Below are 16,512 nucleotides of genomic sequence, written 5' to 3'. Positions count from 1 at the left end.
GAAGGGTGGAGACTAATACTCTCTAAATACTTATTAACATGTTTATTATTATTTCCTATTCTATGCTTAACCATCTGTTAACTAGTAGAACTGCACATGAGATAAATGATGATTGAGAACTAAGGAGGCAACAAAAGGGATGATTTGAGAGGTAGAATCTAACTGCATAAAAGAGGATTACATGAGGCTGAAGGGAATGTAGAGTCTAGGATGTGCCCCACGTTTCTCATCTAGATGACATAAGGATAAGGTGCCACTACGTGAGACAGGAATTGCAGGAGGTATAACACATTTAAGTGGGAAGATGATGTAAACAAAATATAGAACTCAGATTTAGTAAAACTCAATTAAATAGGAGTTTTCTGGGCCTACTCAGTACAGTTTTAATCAGATGGGTTATATTTCCAAAACTTGGCTTCCATCCTCCAAGAGATAACTGGTTTCTACAAGGATAAACCTATGATCCCAAACTAACACTTGCCCTAATCAGCTAACTAGACACAATTAATAGGTCCTCTAATGTTATTACTATGATGTAGAGTGAAAATTTCTCCTAAAACTGAGGGTCATAACAACAGAAGGATACAGATCAAATGAAGTGTGAAGAGTATTTAGGTTCTTCTGCTACAGACTTGAGACAGGCATGACAGATGGTATATGTTTGCCACTGCTAAAGAAATTTCACAGGCACACAAAATATAGCTGGCTTTTGATACCTGGCTTTGATGTTTCCAGGACTCTTTTACCAATGCTGGAATATCTAGCAGTTTATATATCCCTTCAAATATGTTACAAGGTGATGAGAATCAAAGCCATGGCATATATGATACCAACATATTATGTGATAGTGGTGTAGTTCTTAAACTTCAGAGGACTATGTATTCTAACTTTATGCTTCAGAAACATAGTAAACTAACATTTATTCTGTTACTAATTAAGATTTTTGTTAACACTGATTCAGATAAATAACACAGAGTTACTGAGGCAATAAAAATTATCCATAAATGCTTACATACAAAGCAACATCTTTCAATATTTATCAGAGGTTAGAATTATATATTTAACTTCTACACTATAACATGGGTCTTGGTAACAACTGGACTTTCCCCCTTTGTATCTAGGAGTAGCTACAGACATAGACATACCTACAAATCAAAATTGGAAGTTTATATTATGATGTACATGACCCACAGTAGCTATGGGCAGCCTAAGAATCAAATGTTGACAATTCAATCTATCTACTTCTAAGGAGACCCTCACCTCATCAAGACAGGATTGCTGAGGCTTAGCTTACTCCATAAAACAATTAACATCAAACTTGGATCATGGATTTATCTTATGGTTCTAAGTACCACAAATGATTGTGGGGTAGGTAAAAATATCCTCACTTTAAAATACAATATGTTTCTGGGGGCGCCTGGGTGGCTCCGTTGGTTAAGTGTCCTACTTTGGCTCAGGTCATGATCTCACGGATCTTGAGTTCAAGTCCCGCATTGGGCTCTATGCTGACAGCTCAGAGCCTGGAACCTGCTTTTGATTCTGTGTCCCCCTCCCTACTGGTATGCTGTCTCTCTCTCTCTCTCTCTCTCTCTCAAAAATAAATAAATGTTAAAAAAAAAAATTAAAGAAAAAAGATATAGTGAGTTTCTGAGAATCAATTCTAAAAAAGGTGACCAGCGGGGCACCTGGGTGGCTCAGTAGGTTAAGCATCCGACTTGGGCTCAGGTCATGATCTCACAGTTCGTGGGTTCGAGCCCCGCATAGGCTCTGTGCTGACAGCCAGCTCAGAGCCTGGAGCCTGTTTCAGATTCTGTATCTACTTCTCCCTCTGATCCTCTCCTGCTCATGCTGCCTCTCTCTCTCTCTCTCTCTCTCTCAGAAATAAATAAAAAACATTTAAAAAAATTTTTAAAAAGTGGTCATTATAAAGCAAAATCCTGACTGTATGTGCTGCTCCCTTGTTAGGTCATCTTGTAAACAGGTGAATAAGAAGGCAGCAAATTAGTGAGTGGATGCTGTCTAGAAACAATGATCTCTGTACTAAACCACATGTCTGATTTACAAATTGTTAGACATCTAAGTATGGTCTTAAAGTCATTCTAGAAGTGAACACAGTGAAATAAAAATGAGAAGTTAAGAGGGGAAAGAAAAGGAAGACAAGTAGATTTCCTACATGAAAGAATACTGTTTTTAAGCTTTCAAAATTCTATATTCTCCAAAAGGATGTGGGTAACTAAACAAACACATAACACAGTTTATTCTCAAAAGCCTTTGTACTAAGATGCATTTGAGTACACCTAAGTGTTTCCTAAACCCTTAAAAAATACCACACACCCTGTGCCCTATACAATGACTAAAAGCAAATTATAAATTCACTTGAGGAAAAGAACTTGCTAAGTTTTGTTAAATTAAGCTTTTTGCTTGTTTGTTTTTATTACAAAAGATCAGAGAAAAGAACACAGAAGAACTTTCTAAGATGTGGATAAGCCACATAAAATCTTTCATAAATAAAAATTACACTTATGAGCTCATAAGATCTCACTGCTATCTATTTACAGAAGCATGGGATTAAATTTTGCACTCTGAAGACATCAGAAATGTCATACAGCTTTAACTTTTATCCAAGTTCAGTCACATGTCCTGAGGCTCCTAGAAGGTAACTTATGTGAGAAATACTTGTCAACCATGGCCTGAAGAGGAAGTGAAACTTAATTTCTATAAGAACAGGTGGCATAAAAAGCACATAATAGATTTTTTTAAATGTTTATCATATCTTATACTGCCTTAAATTACCGAGTTACAGCTTTTTATGATGAGTAAATATCCCATTTGTTAAGTGAAATATTTTTAAAACAGTGAAGTTTCTATTTTACCTCTATCTTACCTGAAACAGGGCTGAAATATATTTGTTTACATAACTTTTCTATTTAATTACAAAATCAATTGTATATAAATGCTAATACTGCTTTAAAATTGCTTTCAAATAACCTCTAACAATTCAGAACTCATTTACATGTAAATGAATACTAACTATAATTATCATAAAATATATCCTCTAATAACCACCAGTAAGATACAATCTATTATCTTAATTTATTTATAGGTTGATTTTTAAATCACAAACTCTTAAAAAAACATTTTTACTCAGAATTAATTAAGTTAGCCTTGTCTTTTTTTCCTAGTTAGTGCAGATAAACTAACCGATAAATGAGCAAATTAAAAATACACACTTTGATGGCTTATTATGAGAACACAGAGAGGAAATAATAAGCTCTCTCAAGACTAGAGATTTAAATGTATGCAAACTAACCAAACAGAGAATTCATCACTTCCTGAGTTTTTTAAAAGCAAATTTCTCAAAGAAAAAAAAAACAAAAGACTTCCTATAGAAAACCTATTAAGAGATACTTTTTTTAATTGTCTTCATAAACTATGATCACAAAACCTTTCAAACGGATCTTCAATCAGTAACTCTTTCAAGCGGAGAGGGATTCTACAAAACCAAGTTGCTCTGATAGATCTAATTTTTTCAATACAGACATCCTAAATTATTTTTTAATGTGTGGCACCATTTGGACAATTGAAACGTCAGAAAGTAAGCCAAGTTCCTTCTGTTTCACATATTCTACCCCCATTCAAGGATGTCTTTCTTTTATTACTTCAGAAAGCAAATCTAGTATTTCTCCTGCGTTTATTTTTATTCTCTCAATGTCTGGAAATGAAAGAGCGAAGCCAGGTGACAGTCAGAAACCAAAGACCAACCACAACAGGAAATTATTTAGAGTATTTTGTACCATTTGCCCTCTCCACGCCCTGATCAGCTGCAGGAGCTGTGACGATCACAGGGTGCAGGCAAAATTCTGAAAGCACACACACTACTACAAGCAGAATCACCCTTGGGCCCCTAATCCTGCCCTTCTTCCCCTGACTATTCAGTGCTGGTAAAAATTTGAAGCAAAGAGGTCACCCAAACTCTATGACTATGTATCAAATGAGAAGAGGCAATTTTAAAATCTCTTAATCCAAAAAGAAAAAAAAAAAAAAAACCCTAACATAACAAAAAGAAACTCCTGTAAGTATGGCCTAAACATTTTCCAGTCATATGAGAAGTGCTATTTTCACGTAAGACTATTCACAAACCTTTTCTTATATCCAGAAGCAATAGTGCCCAGATAAAGGACATCCATTTACATAAAAAATACAAATTTCCTGAACTCTTCCTCAAATAACTTAGTCATGGGAGATTCTAATACACTCCTGACACATTGTGAGGCACACATACTGGCAAATCACTGGTTTCTGTGGAATGTGAAAGGGAACAGTCATTAGCATTCTCACTGTCATCAGAGCTTACCCTCTCATTGTGATGACCATGCAAAGGTTCTTTACTGGCGAAGTGGGTGTTACCAGTAAGTAAACAGCACATAGGAGAGAGAAAGATCAAGGAGACAGACACATTTTGTCGTGTGGACACAGCAAATAGAAATGCTTAGTTAACTCCCTTCTACGTTTGTCTTAGCAACAGGTTAGGTCAGCGATAGGTTAGGTCAGTAAGGAAAATTGTAAGTTTCAGGATTAGAGGTTTATTAATATCATCAACTTCTAAAATTTAATTTAGTGGCCACAGAATTGGTTATAGTTAGCACAAGACTGCAATACTGTAATTTTATACAAATCAAATACAAACTTTTATAAACTACCAAGTTGACTAAAAGGAATTTATTTTATATAAAATCCTTTTTTTCCACAGATCTCAGACTGTATTTCAGAACTTACCCACTTAAATTTCAAATTCCCCTATTAACAAGGAATTTTTATTAGAATTTTAAGGTTTTTAGTTCATGTGTTAGGGACTGGACTGGATTGGTTTAACATTTACAGGGATTTTAAACTGAAGCAAGTTTGTGCATAATAATTTCTAGACTCTAGAAAGCAATACCATACATAACATAAATATTAAAAAATATGATTTTGTTAAATAAGTTCCTCATATCTAAAATGTACTTGTTTGCTCCGAGAAATGGTAAACTTTAGAGGTATTTTATTCCTTTATACAGTTTGTGTTTATGGTGTCACAAAGTTCAGTTCAACCCAAGATCTTAAGCTACTACCTAAAAATGTCAAACTCCGAATGAAACAGAACATGGCTCAACCCTCAGCACTCTGGTGTCTTCAAGATACAAAATCACTCCTATTCACTTCACTTTAGTTTAAAACTCCCAGATAGATTTTAAAAAAGAAATTCTGCTTTTATGAAGGGAATTTCTTGGAAAACAACAGTATCCAGTTACCAAAACCAGCCTTATAGAACTGTGCCAGAATAATCAAGAATCATCTTACAGCTCAAAATATGTTTTTTCCTCTGAAAAAATATACGTTAAGTACCTAAGTTTTTCTTCCACAAAAAGGCAAATGCAACTCTCAAACAGGACACTAGTAATTATTAAAGGTTACTGATCTAGGTTAAGAGGACCTCAGGTCCTAACTTAAGTATGATCAAAATTATTACAATCAGATAAAGGAGGTGGAATCTGGTGGTCTCAAATCAAAGGGTAAGAAATAAAAGAAGTCATAGAAAAACAGTCATAATCTCAAATGGCTGGATTTTAGTAGCATTTCTTGAGTAGCTAAGTTATATATGGGCTCACCCTGTTTCACCCTTTAGAAAGAGCCCCCAAGTCCAATATAAAACTAAGGATCACTTAGATCAGAGATACACAGATAAAATTTAAGAATTTACTTGCTCTATAGTAGAATGCAGATCCAGAATCTAGAAATTTTACTGTAAAAGTAAGAAAGAGATTTACAGGAACATAGCAGAGTTAATCAAATTGCAGCTTCTGCATGTCCACATACGCAGAATGAAGTTTTAAATGTTGAATGAAGCATTATTTTTTCCCACGTATTTAAAATAAAAATTAAAAAAGCTTTAGAGTCAATTCAAGAAAATGCATATTGTCTCATGCCAGATAACCTTATAAGCTATTTTCTTCAAATGTCTGATTTGAAAGTTATACATCTTTGACTTTAGCAAGGTTCATTTTCATTACCATAAATACTTCAGGAACAGACTGACCCCAACCTGAAGCCAGGTGACAGCTGCTTCAAAAAGTCTAATCTGCTTATTGACAAAAAACCAGAAAGGAAATAAATGGATGATTGCTATTGATTCCCATGATAGCTCTACACAGACCCAGTAACTTCTCTGGATTAGTACAGACAGAAGCCAATTAGTTATATTTCATATGTAAATAGAGCATAAAGAGGTACAAAAAATAATTCATTGGATTGCTTTATCCTAAAGCAGAAGGCACACATTTTGAAAGTCACTTCAAACACAGTTCTTGCTTATGGAGCTCTCTCTTTCTCTTAGGCAGGAATTTTTAAAATAAATTCAAACTCATCCAGCTGTGTATATTCAAGAAATACCAAAAAGTCACAAGGCATAGTAAGTTTCAGCTGTTCTCCTCTCTCCAGTGTTATCAATAACACATAATGAGTTAGTTCCTATATCATCACAGCTGTGCAGGCCAAAGCTAACTTGGCTAATTTAACTATTCCAGTATAGTTCAGTCAGGAGCTTGCTCTACTTTATATAATCCACTCTTCAAGTCACATAAAAAATAGCAGCATATGCTCTCTATTATCATTAATATACAATCTTCTCTGTCTTCTTTCACAGAGTTCCCATGAAATCATCTAATGGTATTGTCCCTCGGACAGATTAAAGAAAAACAAACACAAAAAACTAAGAGCAATCAAAATCACTCAAAACTAAGAGTATAACAACACACTAGGCTTAAACCATAAACTAATAAAACTCCCTCTCATATCAATAAGCTTTAATTTCAAAAAAGGAAAACAACAACATTGGCCTCCGAGAAAAATTAACCATGGAGTCAGGGTTTGCAATTTTCTTCTTAACCTCCCCCTTTCAGGAAATTCAGAATTAGAAATAATCACTGGTCATATTTTCACATATAGACTACCTCCAAAATAAATTCTGCAGAATGCCTTTCCTTTATGGGTAGTAGTAACTAGAAGACTATTCTGTATTCTGGCTCACTTTAAAATGAATATAAAATGAAAAACAATGGTGATCTCAGTTGCTAAAGGGAGATTTGCACATCCTCCACAATTTCAATTATCCACAACAGTATTCCACACAGTTTGTAAAGCTCTTTCAAAATTGCTTAGTCCTGCCATTTAGTATCATTTTTTACTAAGGATGAGTGCCTAAGCTGTCAGAGACTGTGTTTTCTTAATCGAAAACACAACATTCAATGTTGTTTTCTTAACTGTGTATTTGGAATTTGGAAATTCTCCAAAGCCCATCCCGTGTGCAAAAGAAGCCTTGGTATCTAAATATGTGGAGTTCACACATACAACTACTTTCCAGTTGATGTCAGCAATGAACATCTAGAGATATATAAAAGCAGAGTGAAAAAGTGAAGTGGGATTGTATCATAATTTGGGATAAAGACAAAATTGGAAAAGAGTAATTAAAATAATTTCACTATAATAAACCAAATAAGCACCTACTACTGAAATCCTCTTTTAAAAATGTTTTTAGTATATAGACACTAAAATTTTTAGTATCTTGACTAAAGAGTTGGAAGAGACCTGTGAACTTATCTGGCTCAACGTCCTTTCCAATTTCATTCTTGAGAATAAAATAAATACTGCACATCTAATTTGGATTAAGTTAGATGTTAAATCCAATCCATTTGCAAAACAAAGAATTTCATCTGTAGTTTTGAAACTTTGAACTTTTGTCTCTGCTAGAGACCCAGAACTATGAACTTTTCCCAAGTTCCCTACCTACAATGAAGTATCATGGATATAGTATATAATAATGATCTACCAAGTCATATAAACTGCTGAAAATAAGTGGGATAAACAACTGCCATTCATTATTTCTGAATCTCAAGACTGCTAGGCTAGACTTGGACATACACACAGCTGAACACACACTTCCTGGTTATGTGCAATCTGTACAGATAGACCAGCTTTACAGGCCTGACCACAGAGATTAATAGCTTTAGCCAAATAATGTGGTAACCATGTGAACCTGGGCTGCTCCAGCTTGTTTGTGAATCTCTCAGCAAGGCTCAACATGCCGTTATCTGCATCTTGTTGCCAGGATACACAACATCGCTTTGGAATACAAGGAAAACCAGGTTGCAATGACCACAGGTCAACTTCCCAAAAGCCTAATTTTTGACACTTAGCTATCTACAATCTTCTATGTCTTACTGTTGTCTATGGAGAACTTCACTTTACTAGTAATTACCTGTTAATACTTTTTTGCACTTTTTATCAGAGCAGGACCACTTATTAGTATTAACAATGTAGCAGCATTAGTAATTACAATAATTCACTCATACTTTTCCTCTCAAGTGTCAAATAAATATTAGTTTACTTCATTAAAACACATTTGGAAATCAAGCACTCACTGCAACTACTTTATAAATTAGCCAACAATGTATACCTTTGGCCTATATAGCTTTGTCTAATTCTTCAGCCAACTAATTTTACCAGGGAATAAAATACCTGATCTAAGAGTTCTTGGATATTCTGAAATCAAAATACCTGTCTTGCTTTGCTCATGGTAACAGAATGTAATGCGTTGGACAATAATCTTGCTAGTTTCTTCCTGACCAATTCAAACAGATAGAAACTTAATGTACCAAGATGCTGAAGTACTCAGCAGACTGGAAATTTGCTTCATAAGACTGAAGTGGGAGGCTACCGCTCTGCAGTTTTGCAATCTGGAGATGGAAGGATTACAGTGGCTTTGAGAGTATATAAAATTAATTACCCTTGACATACCAATTAGAATTGCTAGCTCATGGGCAACAGAGATTTCAGACAATACCTTATTAAAAAAGATTTTTAAGATAAAATGGGAAACATTTTTCTCTCTTCCAATGCTGGCTTTAAAAAAAACTTAAATGTACTTTGCTTTATTACAGGATCTAAGAATTTTTTTACTCAAGCAAGATAGAATCTTGAATACCCAATATTAATAATTTAAACTTTTTAATTTACTTCTGAGAGAGAGAGAGAAAGACACAGAATCAGAAGCAGGCTCCAGGCTCTGAGCTAGCTGTCAGCACAGATCTAACGTGGGGCTTGAACCCACAAACTGTGAGATCATGACCTGAGCCGAAGTCGGATGCTTAACCGACTGAGCCACCCAGGCGCCCCCCCCCCATGCATCCCTTTTGAAACACATGATGCAAAGTTCTAGTCTCATGATAATTAAGATGCTAAAAAGACACACAGATAGGTGTACTATACAACTTAAATAACGCAATATTAAAAGAAAACCACTTACCTAATACTAAAGGGGAACAAATTAAAAAACAAAAAACCGGAAACCTGGTTTCTACAATACAACAATGCCCTGGCATATGTTAGAACACAGGTTAACATCAAGACTTAATGAAATTAAACAACTTGAAAATAGTTAGTTTATTGACACCACTTGATTGCTGGCTCTCTAGACACCTGGGTTAGTATAACCCAACTTATCTATGAACAAAGATGACAAAGTTTTCTCTTGGATTTGTGGGTTTGGATACTCAGCATATTTTTCTTTCTATGGGTCATGCCTACTATATGTCTCAGACCATTCATTATCTGTGAAGGTGTCAGGTTGCTCTCATTGTCTTCCAAGTCAGGTAATACGGACAGATGTGTTCTTCTCCCCCTCATATAATTTAATCCTTTCTCTTGGTCATAGACAAATAGCCATTAATGTCACACATATTAACTCCTATGCCACAGGAGAAACAAATTGGAAATGTAAAGATTAATGCTTACTACACAACCATTCTTTTTTTAATGTTTTTTAAATTTATTTCTGAAAGAGAGAGAGAGAGTGTGTGTGTGAGAGAGAGAGGAGGGGGCAGAGAGAGAGAAAGAGAGAGGGAAACACAGAATCCGAAAGAGGCTCCAGGCTCTGAGCTGTCAGCACAGAGCCCAATGCGGGGCTCGAACCCACAAGCCGTGAGGTCATGACCTGAGCCTAAGTCGGACGCTTAACAGACTGAGCCACCCAGGCGCCCCTCTACGCAGTCATTTTTACACTAGCAACTTCACACATAGCAACTACCATTTCCTTCTTCATTTTTATATTTAATTAAATAAGAATCCAGATGTGGAAATTTTAGTTCCCTACCAGTGAATCCACAGTAAAAGAACTGAATTATTTACATACATGTCTTGCATACACAAACTTGAGGATAACTGTTTTTTATGTAAGTGATAAACAACTATTAACATAAATTTCCCTTACAACTCATTGTTCAGGTCTGAGAAAATAGCCTGGATTGAAAAAAAAAATTATCTACAAGATAAATAGAATAATAAACTTAAAGGCAGAAAGCCTTACGGAACTAAAAAGAGAAAAAAAATTAGTATGTCTGGGTGTGATTCAGAAGTTTGAGAAGAAGCTCACAGAAAAACTGTAGTGTTCAAAAATGGAAAGAGGGACACAAATATCTCCAAAGATACTATTTTCCTTTAAAAAACCAGTAGCTACTCAACATGCAAAACTTTAAAATTAGATAAATCTGGTATTCATTATCTATCCTATAGTTAAGATTAACCTTGGATTTTCTTTCAAAAGCAAGCTCTTTTGTGTGATTAAAACAGTATCTGATTCACAACATTCAATGTATATGCAACTTCTCTGGCATGCACGCATTGCACAGAGTGACATGTGGATTGTTCAAATCATAAAACCTTTATAGTCTGGTTAGGTAAGTACTGTGCATTAAACCAACATGAAAAATCAGGATAGCATACAGCCAAAAGAGTAACAGTAGAAAAAAGAATAAAACCTGTTAGGTTACTACTGAAAGAAACCACCCTACTAAGCATTTAGCCTCTTGACCTTCTGTATAGGATTTAACAATAGCTTTAAAGTAGTTATGAATACATACCCATACTTCATTCTCATTCTATCATTCTCTGGGTTACAGTAAAATCTTTCCAAGTGCTCCTGGGAATCAGTGGATACACTCTGCCACTTTTGAGTAGTTGTCCTCTTGATCTGCCAATGATATGGCAAGACCGTGTGGTGCTTCAAACAATCCCTGCCATAAATACAAGTGCCTTGCAAAAAGTCCATGCAAATTTCAATTCCATTCTCTTGGTGAGTGTGGTACTGTAGCTGGTTCACCAGCTCAAACACAAGGTCAAGGGAAGCCTCTTCACTTTTGTCCTGAAAGAGCTCGGTACTCAATTTATCACTGGTGTCCAAAATGTACTGGATTGTAAAACTGTTGTCTTGGAAAACCCCTGGAATGTAATCCATGACTTTGTCTACGCAGTCAGGACTAGCAGGAACATCACTTGAAACGGGGTGCAAAAGGTCAGTCTGGAAGTGCCCTGCTGTAGAATCTGCCACCGTCCCACTGATAGCTTCCGGTGGAAAGCTGTGATCCTGGATTGGAACCACTTGTTCGGGAGTATTAGTGGAAGGATGAGCTTCTGGTATTTGGCCCCCAACATTTGTCCCATCAGGAATCAGGACAGACATACTGTTTTCTGCTGGTGGACATGACGGATTGATTTCCAGGGGTTTTTTCACTATAGGTTCATGTAAGCTGCTCTCATCTGCACTCTGGTTTCTAGATCTAAAAACGCCATCAAGTGAGCCAGATTCTAGCAAAGTATTTAAAATTGGCCTCAAAGACCTCAGGGTTCCGGTTCCCAATCTCTTCTGTTCCTTTTTCTTAAAACAAGTCTTCAATGGAGTGATCTTCTCAGAGAGTCTCATTTGGCATGAAAAATCATCAGGAGGAGAGGGAGGCTGCACTACACAGTCTGGCTCAGGTTCGGTGGTTTCCATTTCCATGGTGTGGATTAGCTCCAATTGCTCCTCAGAGTCTAAAAATCCTGCAAGGAAAAGAAAGATGATGATCATTTACAAGCTGACAACAAGTGGATCCCATTCATTCATCAAAATGTTTTGTTTTAGTCTGTGACTAAGTCCCTGAAGTCACTCCTCTTATACCGTATTTCATCTTTATGGGCCAATTTTAAATTTTAATGAGAAATTAAGGTTCCAAAGCAGCCCAGGCTAATTAAAAGCCCACAGCAGGTAAACGTAAAGAGATAGTATCTTCCAATAGACTCTTGACATGTATTTGTGGACAATATATGATTGGTAATTCTGCTGGTGTTATCAGTTTTTACTGTTTAAGTCTAGGGTGGGGTTGGGGGTTAAGGCGCAGAAATAAGTGTGGCTAACTGATGACAGCAGGGAAACCGCATCTTCTCTGCTTTTGTGGTTCTCTTCACACTTGTTTATCAACTATCTCACGAGGTGACAAAAATGGTTTCTTTGTAAGAAAAGAAAAAAAAAGTTTACCAAATGAAGGATAAACTTGAAAGTTAAATAGTGAGTGAATTTAAAGCATGAGGATCTACTCAGGAAACAGGGGCCCTCAACTGCACTTCTTCTCAGTTCCAATATACTCCTGAAGGATGTTAAGGATCTGCTTTTACAATCCCCAAGACATTACCACCATTGGTGAAGGAATACCAGTCGCTTGTTTAGCAACAGAAACTACATCAGCAGCAACCACTATATGCTGTTTTAGAAACCACACAACTTCTTAATTGAGAAAGGGCCTCCTTGTCTTCAGATGACACATATATGACTTTTTCTATTAAAGCAAATGAAGGCGTATTATAGAAAAATAATGCAAAAATATAAAACATACACCCCAAATGTCAGATTCCTAATGAACTACTGAAACCAAAAAGGCGCTCTCTTCAAAGAATCAGACCCCTTGAAAAAAACTACAACTTAAAGTAAAAGGCAAAGAAAACTCTGTAAAATGACAAATAGGGTCTCCTCCTCCTTTACTTAGCACTGTAGGAGGTGGAAAAGAGCTGGTGATAAGCAATTAATCTTCTCTCTTGGCCCACAGACTAAAAGAACAAGAGATCAGTGATGCAAGGGTCCATGGCTTCATCAAATACTCATCCCAGGTGACCTGTACACAATGCCTAGCACAATGCACACAGTATGTGCTCCATAATATTTTTTAACTGAATTACTTAAGAAAAATCACCTGTTAAATACCTAGTTCGGTTAGCCTTTATAGGTTAACAATAACAAAATTATAAGACCTAGTCCCCAGAAAAATGAATATTAAAATCTAATTGGAAAGATTCATAAATCTATGTATAAAAAATTTATGATGATCAAATTCGAACAAAATAAAGCACAGTACAGCTAACCCTTGAACAAGGTGGGAGCGGGAGAAAGCCACGGTTCACGGAACCAACCCCTGGAAAAATCCATCTATAACTTTTTGATTCCCCCAAACTTACCTACTAACAGCCTACCGTTAACCGATTAACAGACATCCGATTAATACAAATTTTGTGTTACATGTGTTATTATACTGTTATTCTTACAACAAAGTAAGCTACAGAAAAGAAAAATGTTACTGTGAAAATCATAATGAAGAGAAAATACGTTCGCAGTAGTGTACAAATCCTCATATATATAGGTGGACCCGGAAAGTTCAAACCTGTTTTTTAGTGCTCAATTGTATCTAACCAGGTGTTCGTGCACACGGTAAGTACAAAAGGAAAACGCAGAAAGAGTGCAGGGTGAGCTGGCATTGTTAGGGAAAGCTTCACGAAGGAGGGACTTGACATAAGACATAAATCAACTGGAAAGCGGCCAAGCCAGGCGTTATTATTCATCACTCGGTGCTCTCGCCTCAAGGCACAATTGGCACAGATTGTGGTATTCCCTCTCCACCACACTAAACCCGCCTGTGCCTTCCCCTCGCGTGCGCGCGCGCACGCACGCGCGCACACGCCACTCCTACCACATCCACTCAAGGCAAAACACTGAACCAATTTTATTTATAGAGGTGTACGCACACGGTAACTTTTCTGGTTATTGCCCTCCGTCAAACTCGGAAATACAACTGAGGAAGAGGCAGAGAACTGAAGTGGCTGGAGTGAGGAAGTCACTAGAACCTAGTTCCTCAATCAGTTTGCATGACAGAAAAATAAAGATTGGAAGGACACTTCCTCCGGCCCTCCCGCGGCCGGCTGCAGTCCGCAGGCGACCTACCGCTCCACCCCTCACCTCGTGATATCACTCCCCCCTCCCCCCTGCCGCGCGGTGCACCGACACAGCGCGCTGCAAACTCCGGGCTGGCCCCCCACCCCCAGCCCCAGCCCCGCCCCCAGCCCCTGCGCGACACCCGGACGCCGAGCCCGGGTCCGAGAGACGCCTCCTGCCGGCCGCGGCGGTTTCCGCAGCTCCGCCCCCGGGGCCGCGCCAACTCCGCGCTGCGCGACCCAGCCGCCGCCCGGCTCGGTCGATTCCGCGCGTTCCGAAGCATCGCACTCCCTCGCCTTCCCCTGGGCAGGCACCGGAGCGCCCCCAAACCCTCCCCGCCAGCCTCGCCCCGACCAACGGGCCCTACCCAGGCTTCCCCCCAACCCAGAAGCCCCTCACGGCGCCTTCCCCACTTAGTTTCTTCCTCGCCTCCTCAACCGACCGTCCTGAGAGGATCGTCCTGCGGGTCTCGGAGACTTCGCAGAAACGAGCCGCGAAGCGCGGGGCGAAAGGCGGCCGGCGCTTCTCGGGGCGGCGGGCAGGAAGGCGAGGACTTCTGTGCCTTCAAAGTTGATCTGAAAACAGCCTGCAAACTTCTGGGCTGCAGCCGGAACGCGGGTGTGCCGCAAGGCTCCCCTCAGCTGCCGTGCCCTGCCCCTCAATCTGCGAAGTGCCTCTCCTCACTTCGCCTCGGAGCGCTCGGGGTCCGCCCGGCGGGGGAGGCCGCATAGACGCGCCCCCGCGCCCACCCAGACCAAGTGGGACTGGGGAGACGCCGCCGGGGCGACCCTGACTAAACCCTCAGTGTCTTCCTTAGATTTATACACCTGCCCGAGGCCGTAAGTGATTAAGAAGTGTAAATCACTCCTATCGCGGTCCTGACGGGATCCGAGTGAATTCGGTAGAAAAAGGCACCGTCTACCTATCAATTACCCCTAGATCCGTGAGAGGCTGCGAAGCCGGAGCCCCCGTCGGCGCCCGCCATCCCAGCTAAGGTTTCTCGTCAGCCCCTCAGAGCCCACCCGGAGCCCTTTACCTGATCGCGCAGCCTGAGAGAACGGACCGCAGGAGCCGAGTCGCCTCAGCCGGCTCTGGCAGCGTCCGCGCGGGAGGATCTGCGCGCAGGGAAGGCTTAGGCGTCTAAGGGTCGCAGGCCGGAGACGCGACAAGCAGCGCACGGGCCATTCCAACACCGGGAGTGCAGAAAGCCGCGACCGCACTCCCGATTCTGCTCGCTCGCCTGTCACCCCGAGCTCTGCTTTAAAGTGGCTTCCGGTTGCCTCCTCTCCGCTGCCCCGTCGCGGAGGCGGAGCTTGGGCAGCGGGGGAGAGGGGTGGGGTGAGAGGGCCGGGCGCTCAGTGGGTGCCGGGAAGGAGGCCCGCCCCGCGTGCGCGTGCGCGCTCTCTGGCAGGGAGGCGCGCGAAGTGTGCCGGCCGCGGCCGCGTGCTCCCGCGAGGGGGCGTGTCCTTCCGCGGGCCAGCTGGGTCCCGGAGGGTCCAGATCTACGCGCGCTGGGGATCGCGCGCCGCTGTGAGCAGGCTGCTGTGCGCCGTGTGGGGCTGACTCTACCTGACTGCAGACACTTGAAGGGTCACTGTGTTCCGAGGAAACCCGAACCCGAGAGAGGATGTGAAACGGAACGAGCCGTTTCTGTACAGTTGGCTTTATTTGCCTCCTCCTAAGACGCCTCCTGCCCTTGACGCCACTGGACCCTGAGGAGACAAACGGCTGCTACTGCCACTGTGGCCAGACGGGGTCGCCCGCCCCATACTTGACGGGCTAGCCCAACAGCGCCTCGGGGCCGGCAGCCTACCCGACGCGGTCGCTGGCACGCCTGTTTGAGGAGAAACGTAGGCAGCGTAACCGAAGGGAAACCTAGCTTTGGGGTTTTGACAGTAAAAGCGCGTGTATGTGCTTGAAAGCCCTTAAACACCGTAGTGAATAATTTATTCCACAAATGTTTGTGGGGTGTCTATTGTGTATGTAACTAGGATTAGGCTACATACAGCTTTGATCAGCTCAGATGCCATGGAACTTCATGGAACTTGCAGAGTACCATGCACTCATCTTCAATATACACACTGCGTGTGAATTTGCTATAGTTTCTGGACTGTTAAATGTCTTGGATGGTAAGCCTCTTCCTATGTTGAACAGACTTTCAGTGGTAGAGGAAGAAACACTACGTTCAATTCATACAGTCTCTACATATTGGAGGAGAAAGGTCCGTTTCTTTTCCTAAGTTAATTATGACTATATCCCCAACAGCTGGCAGAGGGAGAGAAGGGAAGACAGCTTGCAAAGCTGTCCTCTCTGCCTGAAATCTAAACTGACTGAATTCCATAATTCGGAGACTTTCTGGGTTGAAAAAGCCAATTATTACCTTACAAAACATGAAAGAAAGCCTA

General features: G+C 40.2%; 1 protein-coding gene across 1 annotated transcript in view; it reads right to left on the bottom strand.

Annotated features, from left to right (window-relative positions):
• LOC120234270 (TCDD inducible poly(ADP-ribose) polymerase) overlaps positions 1–15,366 on the bottom strand; it is a 30,241-nt gene extending 14,875 nt beyond the window's left edge. The window contains exons 1-2 of the mRNA XM_039236056.1: positions 15,144–15,366; positions 10,953–11,910 (exon numbers count right to left, since the gene is read on the bottom strand). Coding sequence (XP_039091987.1) covers positions 10,953–11,869 — 917 coding nt within the window. The 5' untranslated portion in view covers positions 11,870–11,910; positions 15,144–15,366. The remainder of the gene's footprint in view (positions 1–10,952; positions 11,911–15,143) is intronic.
• Between the last annotated feature and the right edge of the window lie 1,146 nt (positions 15,367–16,512).

The sequence above is a fragment of the Hyaena hyaena genome, unplaced genomic scaffold (genome assembly GCF_003009895.1).
Source record: "Hyaena hyaena isolate Hyena2069 unplaced genomic scaffold, ASM300989v1 scaffold_105, whole genome shotgun sequence".
Lineage (NCBI taxonomy): Eukaryota > Metazoa > Chordata > Mammalia > Carnivora > Hyaenidae > Hyaena > Hyaena hyaena.
Note: the sequence above shows the minus strand (reverse complement) of the source record. Positions and strands in the feature narration are given on the sequence as shown.